The following is a 23762-nucleotide window of genomic DNA, read 5'->3' on the forward strand; positions in this document are numbered from 1 at the left end:
TATAATACCATATGACGAATGCTGTATTTAAAAGTTTGTGCTCATGATTTCATAGTTACACACTTTCATCTTAATGATGGTTATTAATTAAGTGAGTAAAGTCAGTCTTCTCAGTGACACTGTGGTATTTTGTAATTCATAGTTTTTATTATTCATACACTTGAAACCACAGGGTAGGCTAGAGAAAAGTGAACCTGTGAATGCCACAAATACAATTAAATTGCCTCAATGTATACTGTAAATACTTATTTTTTTAGATATGGTTAAATGTGTGAGCTCTTTAAAGGCGGCATATGATGATTTTAATCTTAATTTAAAACACTTCCTTGTGCAAACAAGTGTCACTTGTCAAACACACAGTTTAACTGTACAAAAGTGTACAATGACAATAAAGGAATCTAAAAGTTAACACTATCAAACAAACCACATTATCTGTCAGCACTCGAAAGGAAAACAATTGCAAAGGGAGACATTCATTTTTGTTGTATGAGTAACAACCATAGTAAGTGAACTTTTACAGGGTTAGCTCCAGTTTGAATATTGGATTTTACTTACCAACTTTAAGAGACTATTGTAAATATTCATCTTAACCAGTGATGTATTTAGCACTATTTCACTCCCTGCTCCCTACAGCTGTAATTTGCAGTAGATCTCTCTCTGGTGGTCTAGCAAAGTGCTTTGGCAGAAGTTGGTGGTGGTCACCAGGCGTGCTTTAGATTGATCCATTCATTTGATCCAAGTTTAGCCTGCACTGCCATTGCCATGTTTCGACAGAGCAGTAAAACTACATTCTGACACTATATCCCACACTTATCCTGCTGCTCAATCACTTTAAGTCATAATATTTAAAAGGATACAACCGGAAGAAAAGAACGTCACAACCAGCACCATATTTTACAAATAATGTTGACTGGTCTCAGAACATAAACTTTTCTCCCCCCCCCATTAGCTTTCATCTTGCACAATGTTGCTCCTGTTCACCCCCAGTGCAGCTGTTGGTAGCCTGCTTTGACCATGAACATTGCAAGTTGCAGTCATTTTATTTTCTAATGTTTCTTCTGTGACTAACAAATTTGTCTCAATGTTAATGTTTCCACCTCTGAACCAGAATATGCCAGAGCAACCTTCAGTTTTGTATCAGCTTTGCTCTGTGTTGTAATAGTCATGTCTTTCTATTTATTTTCATCACATGTATTTAGTGGAGCTTCTGTCTTAATGGGTTCTTATTGTGGTTGTCACATATGGTGGTTAGGTGACAGGAAGCTTAAAGGGGACATATTGTGATTTTTTTTTTCTACATTTAAAACACTTCCTTGTGGTCAACATAACATGTAATGGTGGTTCTCAGGTCATAATTTTTCATAGATTATGTTTGACAGACCATCTTCAAGCCGCTTTCTGACCGTCTCTTCACGATGCGCCGTTTTGTGGGCGGTGTTATTTACGTGCCTCCACTTCAACAGCGCCTTCTCCTTGTCAGCCATGTTGTAGCTTTTAGCGCTTCCATATAGTCTACTGACAGATATAAGTTAGAGCTATACGGTACTTTGTAATAGAAATGGCAACAGTGCATTTGCATATACATGTACATGTACAAGTACAAGCCAATCTGCCCCACAACAAGAGGATAGAGGGTAAAAAAGAGGAACTTATTGACTACAATTGCGGACTCGCGTGAAGCTCTTTGGGTAAAACGGTATCATATCTGCTGATGGACTTGGAAAAACCTTAACAAAATGGCAAATTCCAAACGACTCGTTTTGAGGAAGTATGGAGGAAGCCAGGATTGTTCTATAAATATCTACACTATCGTTTGATTTTTCGTGACTTATGCAGATCACAAATACACAAAAACAGGTACCAATGGGCAAGAAAAGTTGGTTTTGCATTGAGGGTACCTTTTTAAATGTAAAATCTCAGGGTTTGTTTAAAGGCCTACTGAAATGAGATTTTCTTATTTAAACGGGGATAGCAGATCCATTCTATGTGTCATACTTGATCATTTCGCGATATTGCCATATTTTTGCTGGAAGGATTTAGTAGAGAACATCGACGATAAAGTTCGCAACTTTTGGTCGCTGATAAAAAAAGCCTTGCCTGTACCGGAAGTAGTGTGACGTCACAGGTTGTGGAGCTCCTCACATCTGCACATTGTTTACAATCATGGCCACAAGCAGCGAGAGCGATTCGGACCGAGAAAGCGACGATTTCCCCATTTATTTGAGCGAGGGTGACATATTCGTGGATGAGGAAAGTGAGAGTGAAGGACTAGAGGGCAGTGGAAGCGATTCAGATAGGGAAGATGCTGTGAGAGGCGGGTGGGACCTGATATTCAGCTGGGAATGACTAAAACAGTAAATAAACACAAGATATATATATACTCTATTAGCCACAACACAACCAGGCTTATATTTAATATGCCCCGTTCATATAACCCGCCAATACAAATCAAACACCCGCACAACACACTCAATCCCACAGCCCAAAGTACTGTTCACCTCCGCAAAGTTCATACAGCACATATATTTCCCCAAAGTTACGTACGTGACATGCACATAGCGGCACGCACGTACGGGCAAGCGATCAAATGTTTGGAAGCCGCAGCTGCGTACTCACGGTACCGCATATCCAACTCAAAGTCCTCCTGGTAAGAGTCTCTGTTGTCCCATCTCCACAAGCATGCGTATCCAACTCAAAGTCCTCCTGGTAAGAGTCTCTGTTGTCCCAGGCCAATGTTAAAGCTTGTCCCAAGCCAATGGTAAAGCTTGACTGTCATCGTTCGGGAATGTAAATAATGAAACACCGGCTATGTGTTTGTGTTGCTGCAGCCGGCCGCTAATACACCGCTTCCCACCTACAGCTTTCTTCTTTGCTATCTCCATTGTTCATTAAACAAATTGCAAAAGATTCACCAACACAAATGTCCAGAATACTGTGGAATTTTGCGATGAAAACAGGCGACTTAATAGCTGGCCACAATGCTTTCCCAAAATGACGTCACGCGCAAACGTCATCATACCGAGACGTTTTCAGCAGGATATTTCACGGGAAATTTAAAATTGCACTTTACTAATCTAACCCGGCCGTATTGGCATGTGTTGCAATGTTAAGATTTCATCATTGATATAAAAACTATCAGACTGCGTGGTCGGTAGTAGTGGGTTTCAGTGGGCCTTTAAGTCACTGATGATCTGTCTCAGTGGACGCTGCCAACTTCACCTTCAGAGATTAACTGTTGGTCTGTCTGCTTGTGTGATTCTTGTATTGAAGAGTCGCAGAAAAGTCAGAAAAGAAAGAGGGTCTTTTCTTCCATACACAACCTTATTGCTGACATTAACACCTTGGTCCGATCTACTAAGTTTCAAGTACCACGCACTAAACAGCGTGTGCTAACAATACAATTAGGTGTACTATTAGTGGGGGTGTTGCGTGGGATCTACTAAGTTTCCGTGTACAATTGCAAAGTGGTGCAGAACACCTTTTTTAAATGAGGTTTTTGCGTTTACTACCTGGCTTTAAGGTAGTAAACGCAAAAACCATGGTGACACTTGATAATTTACTGCACATTCATGTTGTCATGCTACGACATGTAGCATTTTGCTATGTTTTCAAATAAGCAGGAGACGTGTACCACATTTTCTGGGCATTTTAGAAACAGTCTTCTGGTCCATGTACAATGGAAACCTTTTTTTTGAAGCACGCTGAGGCCTGTGCTCCAGAGTCCAGGCGGAAGAAAATGCATATCGCAAGTTTTTTTCACATAGGCGATATGTTAATAATATACCGTATCTTCTGTATAAAAAACGAACGTCATAAAAAACACCAACAGACACCAGAACGCATCGGTTGAATTTATTTTAATCAGCAGCTAAAAATTATAAAATAATATTGCTGAATAGAAGATATGGACAATGTTTTGATGTTTGACAGTCCAAATATTTTTGACAAGCATACATAGGACGGAGGTGCAGCGCAATCGCCTCCTCTCCCACAGCCATTTGTGTAACTGTCAGTTTGCACATACTTTTCAGACGTGCTAAATAAAGCCTCAAAATAGCGCTCACATTTGCGTTTTTTGTCATGATAAATCACACTGCGTGTGCTAAATAATTATGTTTGCATTTTCTCCTCCCAGTATTGTAGGCGTTCTGATGATCAGCATATATTCTGCATATTCATGAAGACAGAGACACTAAATGGATTGCACTCTTTATTACGCTAACTAAAGCGAGACAATCCTCTGCGCACAAGTAGATCAGCTTTGTGTTTGCTATCAAGTTTGCACATGTTTTAGTAGAAGCAAACCTTTAGTAGATCAGTACCTTTGTGTCTGCATCAGAGAACCAATAAATGATTCTTGAATGGAACTTGAGACGGCTCCTGTCAATGCAAACTTCAATGGGCTACAGACAGTCTTGTTACTTTCCTAGCAGATTTTGATTATGTTTTAAGTCAATCCAGACGCATTATCTTTTTTCCTCTTGCATCTCTTCTTCTGTCATTTAGTTTAAAGTTTATTTCCTAAACTAGGGACACTGATTTATTTTTTAAAAAGGAGTAAGTTGAGATGTATCGGTTTATAAAAATGCATTCAATTCGACTGGTGTTTGAAATCAAAGAGAAAGGAAGCTCATTTGTTAACCATTCCAACTACATCTCGGTGCGCTTTACCAAACCACAACCACACCTGATAAGGTATCTCATTAGGAGGTGTCAAGCCCGTGATTAGTCACCATACTTTCAAGCATGTATATTTTTTTATATTGATTCCGAAATCAGTTGAAAAGGTACCAAATGATTCCCTCTTTAATTTGAACTAAAACAGTAGCCCACATGAATTTTGATGTGTTCTTAGGCACATTAGATGCAGATGCATTGCAGTCCTCTGTTAAGAAGCCTTGGTTTCACGTGTAACTGTGTATCTTTGCAGTCTAATATTATAATTGATTATCTCTCTAAGGGGTTCATTTGTATAATTTCAGGACAGTACATTACTAAAACAGTCTAATTTAAAGGACTGGTACTGATAGAACGTTACTCTAGCTTTTTTTTAATTTAGTATTACAACTATATATGCTGATTCGTTAAAAAAAAAAAAAAATACCTGAATCACCAATCAATTTCAGAAAATTATATAACCGGGTTCTGCAAAACGTTATAGAATCCAGTTATATAATGTTCTGAAACTATATAAAGAATGTTTTTTTCCCATCACAGTTTTTTATGAAGCACCTGCATACATTTTCTAAATGGCATAATAACCTCAGAATTAATGACTAATAAAACAATTTTTTTAAATGTCTGTGATATGATACTGTCTACAACACTGGCTTCCTGCTGTGGACCACCATTCCGTTCCGATCACAGGGTAGTGACTCGTGCCCGTAGAGCACGAAGTGCCAAGTTACATGGCCATAAATTTAACTTGTAGACCCCATTGATGTGCTTTAGAAGCACTAAAATACCAGTCACGTCTGGCTTCCACCACACACAGACACAGTAAGCCTCAGCAAAACGGAAACTAAAGTATTGATCTTCATTGATTATTGAAGCATATTTTATAACATTCGGGTTTTGTCTGATTTCTCTATAGTTTCCATAATAGAATCTAAATGGGGGAAAAGAAGGCAAACAGCAATGAGTTGTAGACTCACTCAGAGATCTGTGTCGCAGACAGGGAGCACAATAATCCAGGAAAGAATTTTAGTGACAGAGTGGTTGGTTTAGCGTCATTAGCTGTGGTCTGTAGTTTCAGCATCTCATATGGTTAAACCACACGAGAACCCCAACAACGCTACTACTTCAATGCTAGAATTCATCTGTTTTGTATTGTAACAAAATATTTCTGGGTAGCTTTAGATTGGGTATAGTACAAAGTAGACAGCAAGTAGACAGCAAGATCCCTAAACGGGCCTTTTATAGTGGCCTATCTCACCACCAGTTAATTGTTTCCAATGCAGCACTGCAGAAATCACACATAACTCTCCTAACTCTTCCTATCCGTGTGTCTTGTGCCCCAATCCTATTAGTTTAGAGCAAATTGCTTCCGCATGACTTTCAGGTAATTTGGTGGTCGGTAACATGCCACTGCTTTAGTCTGCAGAAACAAAAGCATGCAGCACCTGTGTATGATGGAAATCCTCTAGGAAAAAAATAAAACATGCTGTCTACCTGACAAAATGTATAGATTGTTTAAAGTGAGCTAGTAAACATTAATTAGATTTCTAATGAACTGCTTCTGTATTTATATTGTCACAACAATTCAAAGTGTATCACTTACTAATTTGTTGCACAGTGTCACAGGTAAACCTAAGATTTAGCTTTTAGTTCCGGAAACACAAATGTTTCCCCTTGACCGTCTCTCAGGTCCACTCTCTGCATGGGTCTTCATTCGGCAATGTTCCAGTAGAACCCCTGCTTCTAATTACTGCTACTCCATGAGCTCCTTATTTGCAAACCAGCATTGCCTATTGGCTTCGTTGGCTGCTTTCATGACAATAAGTTTTTCTGTTTCTGTGATAATGTGGTCACCAAAACCCAAGATTATGTAATGTACAGTAGAGGACTTTAATATTTTACAGCCATTGTAGGAGAATATATTTGTATTTATGCATGTTATATGCATTGATCCTTATTAACCCCTACTCGAGAGATTTTGACACTTAAAATTCAACACTTCAAAGCTCAACAACAAAATGTCACATTAAGTTTTTGTCTGGACACTTGGATGCAGAAATTGCAGGCAAGTGCAAGATTGAAGCCCTTTTTACTAGGGAATACGCAGGTAACGCGAAAAACTAAAATGGTCAGCTGGGGAGTGCGCAAAGAGCAAAAACGCATATGAAGCTCAAAGCAAGCAAAGCAATTGATCATCCAGAAGCATCCTGATTGGAAACCAACTTTCCAATGTATTTTACACCGTATATTCCACCCTCTTACAGCTTCTTGTATGTAGTGACGTAATTACGTATGTCCGTAACACATGCACGTGCGTTAGCTTTAGGTGTTGTTAGCTAATAATAGCAATTTCGATAGTTAGCGTTAGCTCTCGTTGAATGTATATTCTATCATAACAACAACATGACTGTAAATTGTTGCTTCTCTCGGACTGCTTTTGTATGTGTGCACGCGCTCCCTGCGCATATTTGTTGGCGAGACCGGGTGAGTGACCACTAATTTTGGTATAAGCTAACCAGTGGTGTTATTTTCTTATATTTTTTGCTTTGAAAAATCTTACTGTGAGGAAGTTCCAGACAGCAACTTTAAATTAGGATTTTGCGTGCATTTTACCAGAGAGACATTTGATAATTTTTCTGCACATTCATGTTATCGTGCTCCTACCTGTGTGCAATGTATAGAACAAGCAGCACACACCTACAATCTGTGACACCTTTTCTGAATCATAATCTAGACAAACATATGCACACTGACACTTCTGTACGCAAGGCTGGGGGATCGATCGCCTCACCATCTCATTTGTACGAAAAAACTTTAAAAACGCCAACAGACACCAAAACGCATCAATTGAATTCATTTGAATCAGCTCCTTAAGTCATTCAGCAGCTATGAAATTATAAACGTAAATTGCTGAGTAGACATGTCTAATCTTATTTTTTTCTAACCGTCCAAAACACATGTGGGACGGAGAATTCTCGTCTGTTCGTCTGTCTGTGCAGTGCGAACACTGATCCTGCAGCTGTGTGTGGAACTGTCAGTTTGCTCGTCCTTTTGACACGTGCTAAATAGCGCTAGCAAAACGTTGATGAGTGTTGATAAATCACATTGCGCGTGCTAAATAATTATATTTGCATTTTCTCTTTCCAGCATTGTGGCCGTTTTGATGTTGAGAAAATATTTTGCATATTAATGAAGATGGAGACGCAAAATGGATTGCACGCCTTATTTTGCTCACCTTACAGATCCACTCTGCACATGTTTAGTAGATCAGCTATCTAAACCTTTAGGAAATCAGGCTCAATGCCAGCTGGCATTGTTTTTTTTATTCTGCTATTTTTTACCAGCTCAGCATTAATAAAAAGCTTTTAAAGGCCTACTGAAATGAATTCTATGTGTCATACTTGATAATTTCGCGACATTGTCATATTTTTGCTGAAAGGATTTAGTATAGAACAACGACGATAAAGTTCGCAACTTTTGGTCGCTGATAAAAAAAAGACTTGCCCCTACCGGAAGTAGCGTGACGTCACAGGAGGTAGGATTCCTCACAATTCCACGTTGTTTACAATGGAGCGAGAGAGATTCGGACCGAGAAAGCGACGATTACCCCATTAATTTGAGCGAGGATGAAAGATTCGTGGATGAGGAACGTTAGAGTGACGGACTAGAATGCAGTGAAAGACATATCTTTTTTCGCTCTGACCGTAACTTAGGTACAAGCTGGCTCATTGGATTCCACACACTCTCCTTTTTCTATTGTGGATCACGAATTTGTATTTTAAACCACCTCGGATACTATGTCCTCTTGAAAATGAGAGTCGAGAACGCGAAATGGACATTCACAGTGACTTTTATCTCCACGACAATACATCAGCGAAGCTCTTTAGCTACTGAGCTAACGTGATAGCATGTGGCTCCAATGCAGATAGAAACAAAATAAATAAATCCCTGACTGGAAGGATAGACAGAAGATCAACAATACTATTAAACCATGGACATGTAACTACACGGTTAATAATTTCCAGCTTGGCGAAGCTTAACAATGCTGTGTTGCTAACGATGCCATTGAAGCTAACTTATCAACCGGACCTCACAAAGCTATGCTAAAAACATTAGCTATCCACCTACGCCAGCCAGCCCTCATCTGCTCATCAACACCCGTGCTCACCTGCGTTCCAGCGATCGATGGTGCGACGAAGGACTTCACCCGATCACAGATGCGGTCGGCGAGACGGAGGAAGTTAAGTTGAGTTCGGCGGCTAACGCGTCTGCTATCCATCTCTGTCTTCCTGGTTGTGTTGCTGTAGTCCGCAGCTAATACACCGATCCCACCTACAACTTTCTTTTTTGCAGTCTCCATTGTTCATTAAACAAATTGCAAAAGATTCACCAACACAGATGTCCAGAATACTGTGGAATTTTTCGATGAAAACAGAGCAGTTTGTATGGGTCCGAATACTTCCGTTGCCGTCGTGACGTCACGCGCATACGTCATCATACAGAGACGTTTTCAAGCGGAAGTTTCCTGGGAAATTTAAAATTGCACTTTATAAGTTAACCCGGCCGTATTGGCATGTGTTGCAATGTTAAGATTTCATCATTGATATATAAACTATCAGACTGTGTGGTCGGTAGTAGTGGGTTTCAGTAGGCCTTTAAAGTACATGTTTAAAGAGTACCATTACATGTTATGTACACCAAAAGGAAATGTTTTAAATTTAGAAAAACATAATATGACCCGGTGCGCCTTTTGTATGAAAAAAGACCTCAATAGACCCGCTCATCGGCAGTGCGCCTTATAATCCGGTGCGCCCTATGGCCCAGAAAATACGGTACTTTAGTATGTGCGTCCCTGAAAGAATCAGCTGTGAACACCCTAAACTAAATGCCACATGCAAAAATTAGGAATATGTAAACGAAAATGAGTCAAAAGTGCTGTCTTTTTGCTCCGCTCTCTCCCTATGTGTGTGTGGCAGAGTGCTCCACTGTAGAAAAAGAAAAATGCCTCTTTAGAAAGTGGAGCATGTGTGCATGCTCGGATATGTCAAATGCATTGATTAATAGCGGAACACGGGGCTTCTGTGTGTTCGCAGCTCAAAATGATGAGCTTCCACTGGGAAATGTTAATATAATATGACATATAACTCACATTTCCAACCAAAATATATTCAATGCAGAGTATTAAAAAAAAAAAAAAAACACATGAGAAATTCCAATGTTTTAGGAATTTCTGTTGCGTGTGTGAACAGGAATACTTTTTGACATTGTCGTGGAACTTTTTGGAAAAAAAATAAACTTTTTTTCCCTGGATTGTTCTTGTGTAAATGTACTCTTGAAGCAAGGCAGAAGCAAAACACTTTCCCACACTATTCCCTAAAGAACTGGGTGCAGGAAAGAGTAAAACAGAGCTCTCAAATATGCAGGTGTCTTACACACTCCATGAGAGACACAAGTCAAGTACATTGTTTCATGTATGCATGTTGAAGCATACACCCATGCATGTTCCCTACACACAATACATGCTGAGGCCAGTATATAATCATATTTTGGCATACCCATGTGAACTTAACTAAACAAATACATTATTTGTCTTATTCCTCCTAATCTTTTGCACTTGTTGCTTAGTTTGAGCATGGGAAATCCAGCTGCCCACAGTTGCCCTCATGGTGTTTGATGGAGTGCTGTAGCCTCTGGCCCCAAGCTGTGTGTTTATGTATTCCTTGCACCTGTCCTCTTTTGACGAATAACAGCACCGCACGCATTCATTCTTTTAGTCACACGCAGAAACACTCACACGTCTGGTTGTAATACACACACTAATGCATTGCACACATATACCGGAATACCATAATTTAAGGCAACAAACTACAAACCAGTGTTTTCTCTTCCTGTGTACGCCAGTTTTTATAGTCTTAGCAGCTGGACAAGACATTGTCAAGAGCTGTCCCCCAGTTTAACCAGCAGGTGCACCATGCCCTATAGGACATGGGCAAAGGGGTATGTTTATAGCGGGGTAATAGCCCTGAAGTAGTGTATTTACAAACAAAATAGCTGTAAGGAAGTATTAAAACTTGAGTCTTGAATTTCCATTAAACCTGTCACATGAAAGGGAGACAATGGAAGCTGGTACCTTTGCCCCTAAATATATAAAGTGGCAGGCAGGGAGCCATAAAGCTTGTCATTAACGTCCTCATCTTCCATCTGGTTATACACAGGGCCTCTCATATAGCGGATGAAGAGGTCACTGTGTAATTTGTTAAAGGGGGAGAGGAGGGAAGTCAGTGGTTAAGATTTCAGCAAATTGCCTGCAATTCCTTTGGTTAAATGTCATCTATAAATATGCCTACCTGAGTAATTTACGTTACTTTTTGTGATTTGTGCTCAATTACAGTTAAAAACAAATTGTACAACATATTATATTTAATACTTAAACAAAAATAAACAAATAGCTGTGAGTTAACCACAAGCAAGCGAGTAAGATTGGTATAAGTGAAAGACATTTAACACATGGACTGCCTCAAACTTTATTGGATGTGCTGCAACATTATTGTGAAATAACCCTCTCCCTTACCAGTAGTTTATTATGACATCCAGTAAATGAATGTAATTGAATTATACATGCTTGTAGGGAATAGTGCACAGTTTGATAATCCTGAGCAGCCAGACAAAACAACAAAAATAGATACTGTAAGAATTGAGCATATTCTCTTTGACACTTTTACCTTTTGTAGGAATGTACATGTGATGAATGAATCCTCTCTGTCTTGCAACAGGTGGCTTGGCACATAACTATTTAAGCTCTCTCCTATGCAATGGATATTCAATGTATTTTCTACTTGTTTGTATTTTTTTCTCAACGTAATTTAAAAATGGACAAGTCACAATGATGACTTCATATCCAATATGCCAATTTTTTTTGGCGTCATGTTCATGTAATTTGCTCATCACGAGCTACTTTATATGGGGGTGTCTAAACTTTTTTAACTCTACACTACAACAATCAAATAATGCATAAGCCATTTTGATAAGTTTCACTTTCAAAACCAATACAATATATAGGGGGGGGGTGTATGGTATTTTTATTTTTATTTTAATTTATTTTTTTGTCATAAAAAAAATACAATCATGTGTGCTTACGGACTGTATCCCTGCTGACTGTATTGATATATATTGATATATAATGTAGCAACCAGAAATATTAATAACAGAAAGAAACAACCCTTTTGTGCAAATGAGTGTAAATGGGGGAGGGAGGTTTTTTGGGTTGGTGCACTAATTGTAAGTGTAGCTTGTGTTTTTTATGTTGATTTAAATAAATAAAATAAAAAATATATTATTATAATTTTTTTATTTTTTTAAATTTCTTATGCGGCCGGTACCAATCGATCCACGGACTAGTACCGGGCTGTGGCCCGGTGGTTGGGGGACCACTGAAATAGACCACAAGGAAATGTTTTAAATGTAGATTAAAATCATCATAGTCTTCAAATAAAATGTAATGTGCAACATAATTTTTAAATTTGTTATAAACCATTTTTATTTAAACATGATATATGTGTAAATTATTAAATGTACATTATATTGGATTTATTTTTTATTTCTTAAACATACATTGGAAAATATTCCGCCAAATTAGCCACTGACCTTATGTTGTTGCTTCGTAATGAAATTTAATTTCAGTCTAGCTCTACCGTCTGTTTTCGTGCAGAGAGGTAACAGCTCTACGTAACAGCGGCGTAACATTCCTGGCCTTAAACGGCAGTATAAAGGATGCTAATGACTGCCTGAAATCTGGAACCCATCATCAAATACGTTACTTCCCTTGAAATGCCTTGCCAGGCTTTTACTCTGTGCTTTTTTTGTGGGAGCCAAGGCCTGATCTTATGTTCAACATGTTCTTAAGGTTCTTAAAGTATTATTTGTGCAAACTAGATGACGAAAATACCAAATCAGTAAGATAATGACATCTGTCACATCCTTAAACACCTTTTTGGACCATGTATTGGACCGTTTTCATTTGGGCTTTTGCCATGGGAACACTCCAATTTATAACTCCAATTTTATGCAGCTGATAATTTCTTTTAAAATTAATTTTATTTTACTTTGGCTAGGTGTTGTATCTAAATATAGCTTTACTGTATTAGATGCCAAACATCTGGCTAGAGGCCACCAAGCGATTCCTGCCGCAGCTTTGCTGGGTTCATCTCACTTCTGGTTCAAGCATCTGGTAGCTCACAACTGTGTCAAAGAATGGGGTCAAGAACAATTAAAGAACAATCAAGTGGTTAATGAAGCCACAGCAGCGATATTAAAACCAAACTAAACTTCATATTCACTGTTTTCTGCTTCTTTTTCCTTGTTCTTCCCCTCGTTTTTTATTAGGTGTGAAATCTCTGGACCAGTCACCGACTCTTGAAGGCTCGCTCCAAAATCTTGAGCTGAAGTTCTGCAGCCGTGCAACGGTGAAATGCGCCTCTGGAACTGTGGGAGCTGTAAAAGTGTGTGCCAGGACCCCAGGTGTGTGCAGCTGTGCCCTGTTAAAACTTTACTGCCTGTATGAGGGAGCGAGTGAGATTGACTGGACTGCATTGGACCGTCTCTTACTTTCTTAAATCTACACTTTAAAGCCCTTCACTCTGTCTCCTCTCTTTTATTCTTTATGTTGATTCCTTCCCAGCTGTGTGATTAAGTTGCTGTTTTCTCCCATGGTGTTGTTGTTGGACTTTGGCCATGCCTTTGACGGAACGCATGTTATTAGAGCAAGAGTTCATAGGGGTCAAGTTGAACATATGATGTCAGGAAGTTTATACAGTCATGTGAAAAAGTTATGACACCCCTGTGAAAACATTTTTAAACATAATTAAACCCATGAACATTTGATCATCAGTTCAATATTTAGAGGTTAAGATAATGAACTGTCCGTAAACAAATACAACTGTAAGCATTTATTCTAAAACTGATGTGTGAGATGTATTTAACACAAATGTAAAAGAATAGCCCTTCCCCATCATTAAAACTACTTGAAATATATAGTATTTGCTTTATGTGCACTATATCAGGGACATTTATTGGAACATTGTATCAGAGAGCGCTTGAAGAATACGTGAGACATCTGTTAAAAAATTGAAGCCAAATTGAAGCTTGATCTTGCAACATAACAATAACCCAAAACATACTAGTAAATCCACCAAGGAATGGTTTAAAAGAAAGAAATGCAAAGTCCTGTCGTGGCCAGGACAAAGCCAGTATCCAAAGCTAGGTTATAGGTCTTCAACATTTTTTTAGGTGAGAGTGGATCGTGAGATCGAAAGACAGCCCAGATCAGGTAATTGCAGTATTGCTACTGCTATGGTGTATTATTTTGTAACCTGTTCTGATTGATAGTCCGCAATCAGACAATGTTTAACAGGCTGAATATTAAATTTTATTAATAAATACGGAAGGTTAAGACATTGTCGTGCAGAGATATGAATACATTTATTTTGTAATCTACAGAATATAAAAAACATTTATTCAGTTAGAAATAATATCACATTTTACATTACCAAACATCTTTGACAATCAAAGCATGATTGTAACAATCCATATTTTTTGTTAATGTGTGAAACAGGTATCTAAACGTAGTGTTACTCCTCTTAATGCAAGTGCTTAGGAGGAAGACAAATTCTGTATTTGTACAAAATACAAATCTGGCAAGACTTTTATTCTCTTTAAAAGGTGATTCACCTTTTTGTTGAGCTGTTTAAAATCATTTAATTAAAGCAAACTAATTGTCCAGTCATGCTATTAAAACTTGAAAATGATCTGTCTAGGGTACACTTATTAATGAAGAAAAAAATTACCTATCTATACTCTCGGCAGGATCCTTGAGGGAGCATGGGAGTTTGCCCAACCAGTCTACATGTGCTTTGTGGAGTTGGAGAAGGTATTCGACCATGTCCCTCGGGAAGTCCTGTGAAGAGTGCTCATAGAGTATGGGGTATCGGACCACCTGATTGTGGCGGTCTGCTCCTTGTCAGAGCTTGGTCCGCATTGCCGGCAGTAAGTCGGACCCGTTTCCAGTGAGGGTTGGATTCCGCCAGGGCTGTTTTTTGCCACCGATTCTGTTTACAACTTTTATGGACCAAATTTCTAGGCGCAGTCAGGGCGTTGAGGGGATCTGGTTTGGTGGCTGCAGGATTGGGTCTCTGCTTTTCGCCGATGATGTGGTCCTGCTGGCTTCATTTGACCAGGATCTCAAACTCTCACTGGATCGATTCGCAGCTGAGTGTGAATCGACTGGGATGGAAGTCAGCACTTCCAAGTCTGAGTCCATGGTTTTCACCCGGAAAAGGGTGGACTGCCATCTACGGGTTGGGGAGGAGATCCTGCCCCAAGTGGAGGAGTTAAAGTACCTCAGTGTCTTGTTTACCAGTGAGGGAAGAGTGGATCGTGAGATCGACAGGCAGATCGGTGTAGCGTCTGCAGTGATGTGGACACTGTATCAATCCGTTGTGGTGAAGAAAAAGCTGAGCCGGAAGGCAAAGCTCTCAATTTACCGGTCGATCTACGTCCCTATCCTCACCTATGGTCATGAGCTTTGGGTTATGACCAAAGGACAAGGTCATTGGTACAAGCGGCCGAATTGAGTTTCCTCCGTCTGGTGGCGGAGCTCTCCCTTCAAGATAAGGTAAGAAGCTATGTCATCCGGTAGGAGCTCAAAGTAAAGCCGCTGATCCTCCACATCGAGAGGAGCTAGATGGTTCGGTCATCTGGTCAGATTGTCCCCCGAACGTCTTCCTGGGGAGATGTTTAGCGCATGTCGGCACAGTAGGAGACCACGGAGAAGAACCAGTACACGGTGAAGAGACTATGTCTCCCAGCTGGCCTGGGAACACCTCAGGATTCCCCGGAAAGAGCTGGACGAAGGAGCTGGGGAGAAGGAAATCTGGGCTTCTCTGCTTAGGCTGCTGCCCCCGCAACCCGATTTCAGATAAGCGGAAGAAAATGGATGGATGGATATATTTATCTGCAATTATTGCGATTAATTTTGAGTTAACTGTGGACACCGCGATTAATTACGATTAAATATTTTAATCTTTTTACAGTCCTAATATATATATATATATATATATATATATATATATATATATATATATATATATATATATATATATATATATATATATATATATATGTATATGTGCACACACACACACACACACACACACACACACACACACACACACACACACACATCATCATCGGCAGCCACTCGAAGCGAGTATGACGATCCTCCTGGTAGGGGTGTATCCCTTTTATGTAGGATGCCTGTGCGTGACTTTGTTTAACGTGGGGAGACTGGTGCACAGACAGTCACCACACGATCCTTGACGGATCCGGGTCAGGGTCCAGTGGCATGGAGTCCAAGACGACTGGGGACCCTTTTCTGCTGCAGCCTTCACTCGCCATCCCAGCCGTTGTGACGCTCCATAGAGTTAGCAATCATCCTCTGCCTGGTCCACCGTTGAGGTCTTGGGTTATTTTCCCATAACTGGGCCCACATGGATGTGGGGGTGCCTTCTTCCGCCATCGCAGCCATTGTGGTGGTTCTTACGTCTACCGTCTTCCGCCTGCTCCGCCGTTGAGGTCTTCACCGTATCCTTGGCTAGGGGGCAGTCAGGTACTAGGCCCTTGCCAAGGGCCACCTGGGGTAACAGTAGTAAAGGGGTTAACCTCCTAGTGCCCCAAGACCCCATAGGGGAGCGTCCACTGCCGGATGCACTTTAACGTCATGCCCAGGACAAACACACACACACACACACACTCACACACACACACACACACACACACACACACACACACACACACACACACACACACACACACACACACGCACCCACACACGATCATCTGGTCTTTTTGACAAAGGCCAGTCCACAGTCTTGTCTTAAAATAGCAACTTCTGGTTCTGTTATCGGTATATAAGAAAACATCTGTTTTTGGTCAGTTTTTTCATTTTTCTTGTATATCTTTTTGTTATATGAAATATGAAAAACATATTTGAACTGCCTTCTAGATCTAGTTATTGCTTTTAGACACTAAAAAGAAGGCTTTGTTTTTAAATTGTATTTTTTGTTTTTAAAAAATAAAATTCTAATAGTTTTTTTGGTTTTCAATATATATTTGTGAAAATAAATATGAATGACCAAAACATATTTTGACCAATCACCTTGACCCACACTTTCTAAAACACACAATTTATGAATAACATTTTACAGCTAGCAGATCGAAAAGTTTGTAGCTTTTGTATCAGTCATGTTTATAATTGTGGTTTTATCTAATGTCCCCTAGGCTCACTCGAGGGGGTAAAGGAGAGTCTGGTTCCTCTGATCCAGGGACCATCTGACACAAAAGAACTTCATATGAGACGATGGCTAAATGAGATCCGCAAGCCCGAATCACTTTTGGCTCCTGACCTACTGACATTTTCTGTTCAAGTGCCACAGCAAAGCGACAATTGCAGGAACTCAGGTAAAAATTTTTTTGCTATTTAAGTCTTTTTCAACAGCTTTAGCTAACATACTGTAAGTTCTCATCAAATATGTACATTTATAATAATCACACTTTATATTAGATGTATCTTTAAAGTTTGTGATGGAAACTTGGTATGGTTTGATGTTTACATTTATTAGGCCCTTTCGGTGCAGATTTCTCCATTTCTTCATTGAAATAGATATTTTATGTGTTCGTGTCAGTGTGCAGATGTTTCATGGTTATTCAAATGCCATGCTTGAGAATGCAACGCAAGCTCAGAGGCTCAGAGAACTTTGTTTGTTTGGAAATTAAGTTTATGTCTTGGGAAGCCTTATTTTGCTGAAAGGCCAGATTTATAAATTGGAGTTAGATTGAGACTCAGGTTTTGTATAATTGTGACCTTAACTTTTGCACATCTCCAATTTGAGCGAGAAGTGTATATACTCAGGTGCAACACAAACAGCTGCCTGCTGTAGCAATGTTGTTATGATTTGTTACACTTAACCTGGAATTGTGTTTTTTCCCTGGCAACGTCTGCAACTATGTTTTAAAGAACATAATGTTTTAGACTGGGCATGATTTCACATTTCTAAAACTGGAGACCAGTCTTTTCTTCAGAAAGTGAAAAGCAATGTAGAACACATTATGATTTGGCTGTAGCTTTACTTGTGCCCAGAAGCTTTGAGTATATCTCAAGCAGATGTAGAGCTGAAGGTAGTGCCAAACTACTTCTGATCAATGCATCAGTCGTCATCTTGTAATCTCTTTTTCGCTGCGTCCTTGAATTTATTGGTATTTGACATCGAGAATGGGTATACTCCTCCTGTCATATCCATTCAACTCATTAGCTTTTAGAGAGTTAAATACCAAAAAATGTGCCATAAAAGTGTTTTAAATATTAACTTTGCAAAAAAACACAGCAAAACAGATGCTTTTCTTAATTTCCCCTCGGAGATTAATAAAGTATTTCTGATTCTGATGCACGCATAAGCTCACACACACTTTCCCTGTCTCTCTCGCACATAGGTGTATCCGTGAGTGCCAGAAATATCTGTTACAAACACACATACATACACACAATTATTTATACATATATACAAACATACGTACATTCATTATTACATACATACGCGGACACATAGGTACTCAGCACATACAGAAGTATATATCGTCGCACATACATACACAAATGCAGTACATACATACACACTCACATTCACTGTACAAACATAGATATACACATACGGTATATACTCAAGCACATATGCATACCTACACTCATGCATATAATCACGTTTCATCAAACATACTGTGTGTTAACGTTGTTTCCTTAGGGAAAACTGGGTAAAACATGGCACACTGATAAGGCTTAATCCAGTTTTACTATAACAATTTACAAGGTTAATATAGTTAGCTTCTCTTTCTTCCCCTCCATTCATCTGCTTTCTTTTGTAATTCAAGTTTTAATTACATATACAGTTGCGATCAAAAGTTCTGATTCTGATTTCTGATTCTGACATCACATGGACAAAGATAAGACCTTCTGGAGGAAAGTTCTGTGGTCAGATGAAACAAAAATTTAGCTGTTTGGCCACAATACCCAACAATATGTTTGGAGGAGAAAAGGCGAGGCCTTTAATCACAGGAACACCACACCTACCGTCAAGCATGGTGGTGGTAGTGTTATGCTCTGGGCCTGTTTTGCTGCCAATGGAACTGGTGCTTTACAGAGAGTAAACAGGACAATGAAAAAGGAGGATTACCTCCAAATTCTTCAGGACAACCTAAAATCATCAGCCCGGAGGTTGGGTCTTGGGCGCAGTTGGGTGTTCCAACAGGACAATGACCCCAGACACATGTCAAAAGTGGTAAAGGAATGGCTAAATCAGGCTAGAATTAAGGTTTTAGAATGTACTTCCCAAAGTCCTGTCTTAAACGTGTGGACAATGCTGAAGAAACAAGTCCATGTCAGAAAACCAACAAATTTAGCTGAACTGCACCAATTTTGTCAAGAGGAGTGGTCATGTGTTGTATTGAATGCTACATACACATTTTTTAACAAAATAAGAACAAGAAAAGTAAATGATCGCAAAACCTCTGATAGCTTTTTACCTCTTCTCTCTCGTCCATTTTCTCATTGTTTTTCTTTGAGATATCTCTCTTTATCCGCACTGTGCCGTCCCCGCCCCCCACATGCACAGACAGGCCACATCACCAGCAGCCCAAGTTATATCACCAATAGATGCGGACCACTCATGTGCGCTCTATCGGAGGAATCTTGTGCTTATTTTACTCATCAAATGAATCATGCAGCAATACAATACAAATAGTTTTTTTTCAAAATTAATGAATACATTTATTCCATGAATAATTGCAGCCCTAACTGGGACACAGCTGTGATAAAGATCGGCTGGGCTCGACAGTTCATCAGCAAATGACCGATCAGTTAAAGAAGGCAAATATCGTCCTCAATCGGATTCCATGATCGGGATCGGGACATCTTTAACATTTAGTGATTTTGGTCTGACAGAATTTGGTCTTGTGAGTAAGCACACCGTTTACATGATTAGTTTGTCTCAATGTGACTCTGTTGATTCTTTTCAACAAGTTCCTATTGTTTGACCATGGCATTAAAAGAGTGAGCCACTGAGTGGTTAGCATGTCGGCCTCACAGTCAGGTGATCAAGGGTTCGAACCTCCGCTTGAACATCTCTCGGTGTGGAGTGTGCATGTCTCCCCATTTGTGCGTAGGTAGTCTCCACGTACTCTGCCTCCTTCCACATTTCAAGAACATGCATGTTAGGTTAATTCAGTCTTTCTCAAATATTGGGTGCGATGCCAGTGTGACCTCGAGGAACATGCTTTTTTCTGCCGTACTAGAATATGACGAAGCATGTGTAGTGCGTGGCTTCACTCTTTCTACGGTGGGAGACGATGACGTGTTGTTTTCTTAAATGTTAATAAGGATACAATGTTGTGCAGAGGTGTACTTATAACAATTTTAAAAACATATAATACTATTTGTAGTGAGGAGTATGACATATTTTCTTCCTCCTAAGGGTGGCATAACAGAGAATATTTGTGAAGCACTGAGTTGATTGGACACTCCAAATTGTCCATAGACTTGAGTGTGAATTGTTTGTCGTTATGTGCTCCGTGATTGGCTGGTGAACAGTCAAGGGTATACCCCGCCTCTCGCTCAAAGTCAGCTGGCATAGGCTCCAGCTCACGCTTGACCCAAAATAAGAACACGCAGCATGGAACAGGGATGGCTGACAGGGTACGACATGCAGTGCCTAATGACAAATCACGTCCAATAGTTAACAAAATGCAACTCTAATGACTTATGAAAGCTGTCCACCATATGTGTTAGATGTATTCTTTATTATGCTGTCAAATAAAAGTTTGTGAAAAAAAAGTTGCTGTCAGGTCTATTGAATAAATAATTATATACTGTATGCATAACAATCTCATTATGTGTACGGATTTTTGAAGCCATTCTGACTCATTCTTTTAGCTTTACAGTATGAACGCATGGCATTAACAGCACTGTTTTAAACAGTCCCTATACTGCAACAACTTTCTCTGGACTTTCTGTGTAGCTCCTGTGTGGCATTCTGGCCTACTGTGTTTAACAAGTGTTTTTATCAGTTCCGTGCAGTGCACCCATGCCTGGTCACCGTGCTGTTTGGCACCATATCTTTTGTTATGAACTCAGTAATTGCTCAAGCCATTTCCCCCTGCTGTTTTAAATTGCTTTCATACGGCGTGACACTTTGGTTAACATCCAAATGTATCTAGCTTGCTCTGGTGTACTTATGCTCGGCTTTTAGCTATACAATTGTCATACATGGCTTTGCAGTATATATTTACAATGCAAGTTGCAATGGTAACTGTATCGGCCTTTCCAAGCTTTCCCAGGTTCTAAACCAAATCTCCGTGGGCTGAGCCAGGACAGGTGGTGCACTTTCATACGCACTTCCGACTACAACTTAAGTTTCTCAAAAAATAGCTTCATTTGCAAAAAAGGTCTTCTTTCCAACAGTCCATCCAAGGTTAACAAAAACAACTTCAACTACATACAAAAACTGTTTTCACCGCCAGTCTCTCAACCCGACATTTTTTGTCCAATCAATTTCACTTGTGCGCCCCTATATGCACTCCTCACAGGTGCTGTAAATGACACAGAATGTAAATGACGTTTTCTAATTCAATAAATTAACTTGAAATATATCACAACATATTTTCAAGACCATTCAAAAAAAATAAATTAATAATATAATAATAATAATAATAATATATGCAGTACTAGATAAATATAAATAACACAAAAATGGCTACCAAAAATATAATGACCAACACCAAAGTGCAGTAAGTAGAGCAGTAGGCCCAAGTATTCATCAAACTCCACCACAATGACCAACACCAAAGTGCAGTAGCGCAGTAGGCCCAAGTATTCATCAAACAACAAATAATTAATTTAACTTAATATATGCAGGACTACAGAAATATGAAAGACACAAAAATGGCTACCCCAGTAATATTTATTTTTAAAACAATTTCACACTTGCTGTTCCTGTTTGTCGCTTGTGTCATGTGAAGACTGTGTAATCAGTCGCATATTGCGATTTGAAAATCTTGTTTACTTGATTATATCACAAATTGTTCAGCCATTTTCAATAGCAACTATTTGGTTCTGGTTTGTGTGTGTGAAAGGGTGAAAAGCAGACATACACAGACCAAGATGTTTTTTTCTTGCACTTTGGCAAGACAAACAAGAAGGGGACATACATTGTTAGTATAGTGTAATAATCATATTAGCCAGTCAGTATCAGCAGCTCTATGGAAAGCCAGCGATAGCCAGATGTCTGCATCACCATAATCATGTACAGTGTAACTGGTGTGTGAATTTCTATTGTTATTGTTATTATTAACAATGACCTCTTGTGGTTCTTTAGTGATGCCATAACATTTTGGTCCATGGACTGTTAGTTGCAGGCTGGCCTAACTGTCCTCTTTGGCTTGATCTTGGCCTGTCACCACTGATTGATGAAAAAGACTCAAGAGTCCTTGGTCATAGCTAATGTTGAAGACCATAGGGAGCAGAAGGCCAGAGGGCGTGTGAGGAGCTTGGCTTTATGCTCAACTTCAGAGCGACCAGCAGCCTGCAGGTGTTTCCCCCACACCCGCCACCACAGTGACTTGTAATAGAGGAGGAGGAGGGACTGTTGGGTCCGGTCTGATCATAATGAAGACAAAACGAGAGAGTGAGTGAGGGATAGCATGTGTTCTCTCATGGCACGCCAGCAGCTGCGAGACAGTGATTTATGCTTTTCTTAGAACTCATAGAGCTCTCAAAATGTTACATTTAATCAAGCACATGAAGAGTAGAACAAATGTTAAATATGTTGCCGATAAAGCCCTGCAGTTTTGATCTCTTTACCAAACCATGAAGACTTTGGAAAAAAAGAGAACAAAGTAAGCTTTAATCTTAATTGAAATATAGTGGACGGAATTTAGAAACGTACATGATAGTAATCCTTGGACGGTGGTACAATACTGTCATACGAAACATATGTACGTAGTTTTGTTGTGGATATTAACGCTCTACTCTTTTCGATCATTAGTAGGGTGGAGTAATTTGATCTTTTGGTACAAACGTTGAATATAAAAGTTTCCAGTTTCTTAAGCAGTGAGTGCTGGTACTTTCATTCAGTGTCGTAACTGTGGGACCTGTCCATAGCAGTAAAACAGATTGGGTCTTACGGTGCCTGTATGCAAAAGACTAATGAGAGCAGGTGGAAAAGAAGCGACACCTGACTTTGATCTCAACATTTCAAACAAAGACACACACTAGTAAGTGTTGTGCTTGCATTGAAAAACACATTCTTTCTTCTCTGAAACTGGAGCTGTTGAATAGGTTGCACTTTGGGACGATGTGTGAATTTTAGGGTATCCCTTGGTAGTCTGCTCCATTACAATCTTTCAAAGGCTTGCTGTACTTTCATATGTCCATCTATCATACTCCTTCACTCCTGTGCCTGTGTTCATGCACTCCGTTGTGTGTTAAATCAACAGGCTTTGTCTCAGGCAGCACTATGATGGTTTTAAGCTGCTGGATTGAACTTTGGCTGCTTGATAAATCCACAGTAGACAAATGGGAACTAAAAATACATAATACATCAGGATAAGAACAAAAATCTTGTGATTCAGTGGAAAAGTTATGTATCTTTTGGGACTTGTCCAAAAGCAAATTTGAGGTGATTTTGAACACCAGACACCAGAGTGAGTAAATTTGCAGAAATACAATAAAAGTGCAGAAAGTTCAGATGTGCTGCAGCTGTTGCCTTTCTAAGTGATTTCACATCAATTGAAGACAATATACATTTCTTTTAACTGAAAAAAACATCTGTGCATTGCATCTTATACAACCATAAAAACAAACATTTGTGACAAATGGGAGCCTTGGCTAGGTTCTGTTAAAAATTTAGTGAAAAAGCTAACATTGATGATTGCTCTAATATGAAGAAGTAGGATTAAATAAAATACAGTGTTTCCCCTTAATGTGA

The 23762-nt window shown here is 39.4% G+C and overlaps 1 protein-coding gene across 1 annotated transcript in view; it reads left to right on the plus strand.

Moving 5' to 3' along the window:
• The window catches only part of LOC133660324 (intermembrane lipid transfer protein VPS13B-like), a 563168-nt gene that overhangs the window by 107104 nt on the left and 432302 nt on the right, over positions 1–23762 (plus strand). The window contains 2 exon segments of the mRNA XM_062063728.1: positions 13060–13194; positions 17011–17190. Of these exon segments, the coding sequence (XP_061919712.1) occupies positions 13060–13194; positions 17011–17190 (315 nt within the window).

Source organism: Entelurus aequoreus, linkage group LG11 (assembly GCF_033978785.1).
Source record: "Entelurus aequoreus isolate RoL-2023_Sb linkage group LG11, RoL_Eaeq_v1.1, whole genome shotgun sequence".
Taxonomy (NCBI): Eukaryota; Metazoa; Chordata; class Actinopteri; order Syngnathiformes; family Syngnathidae; genus Entelurus; species Entelurus aequoreus.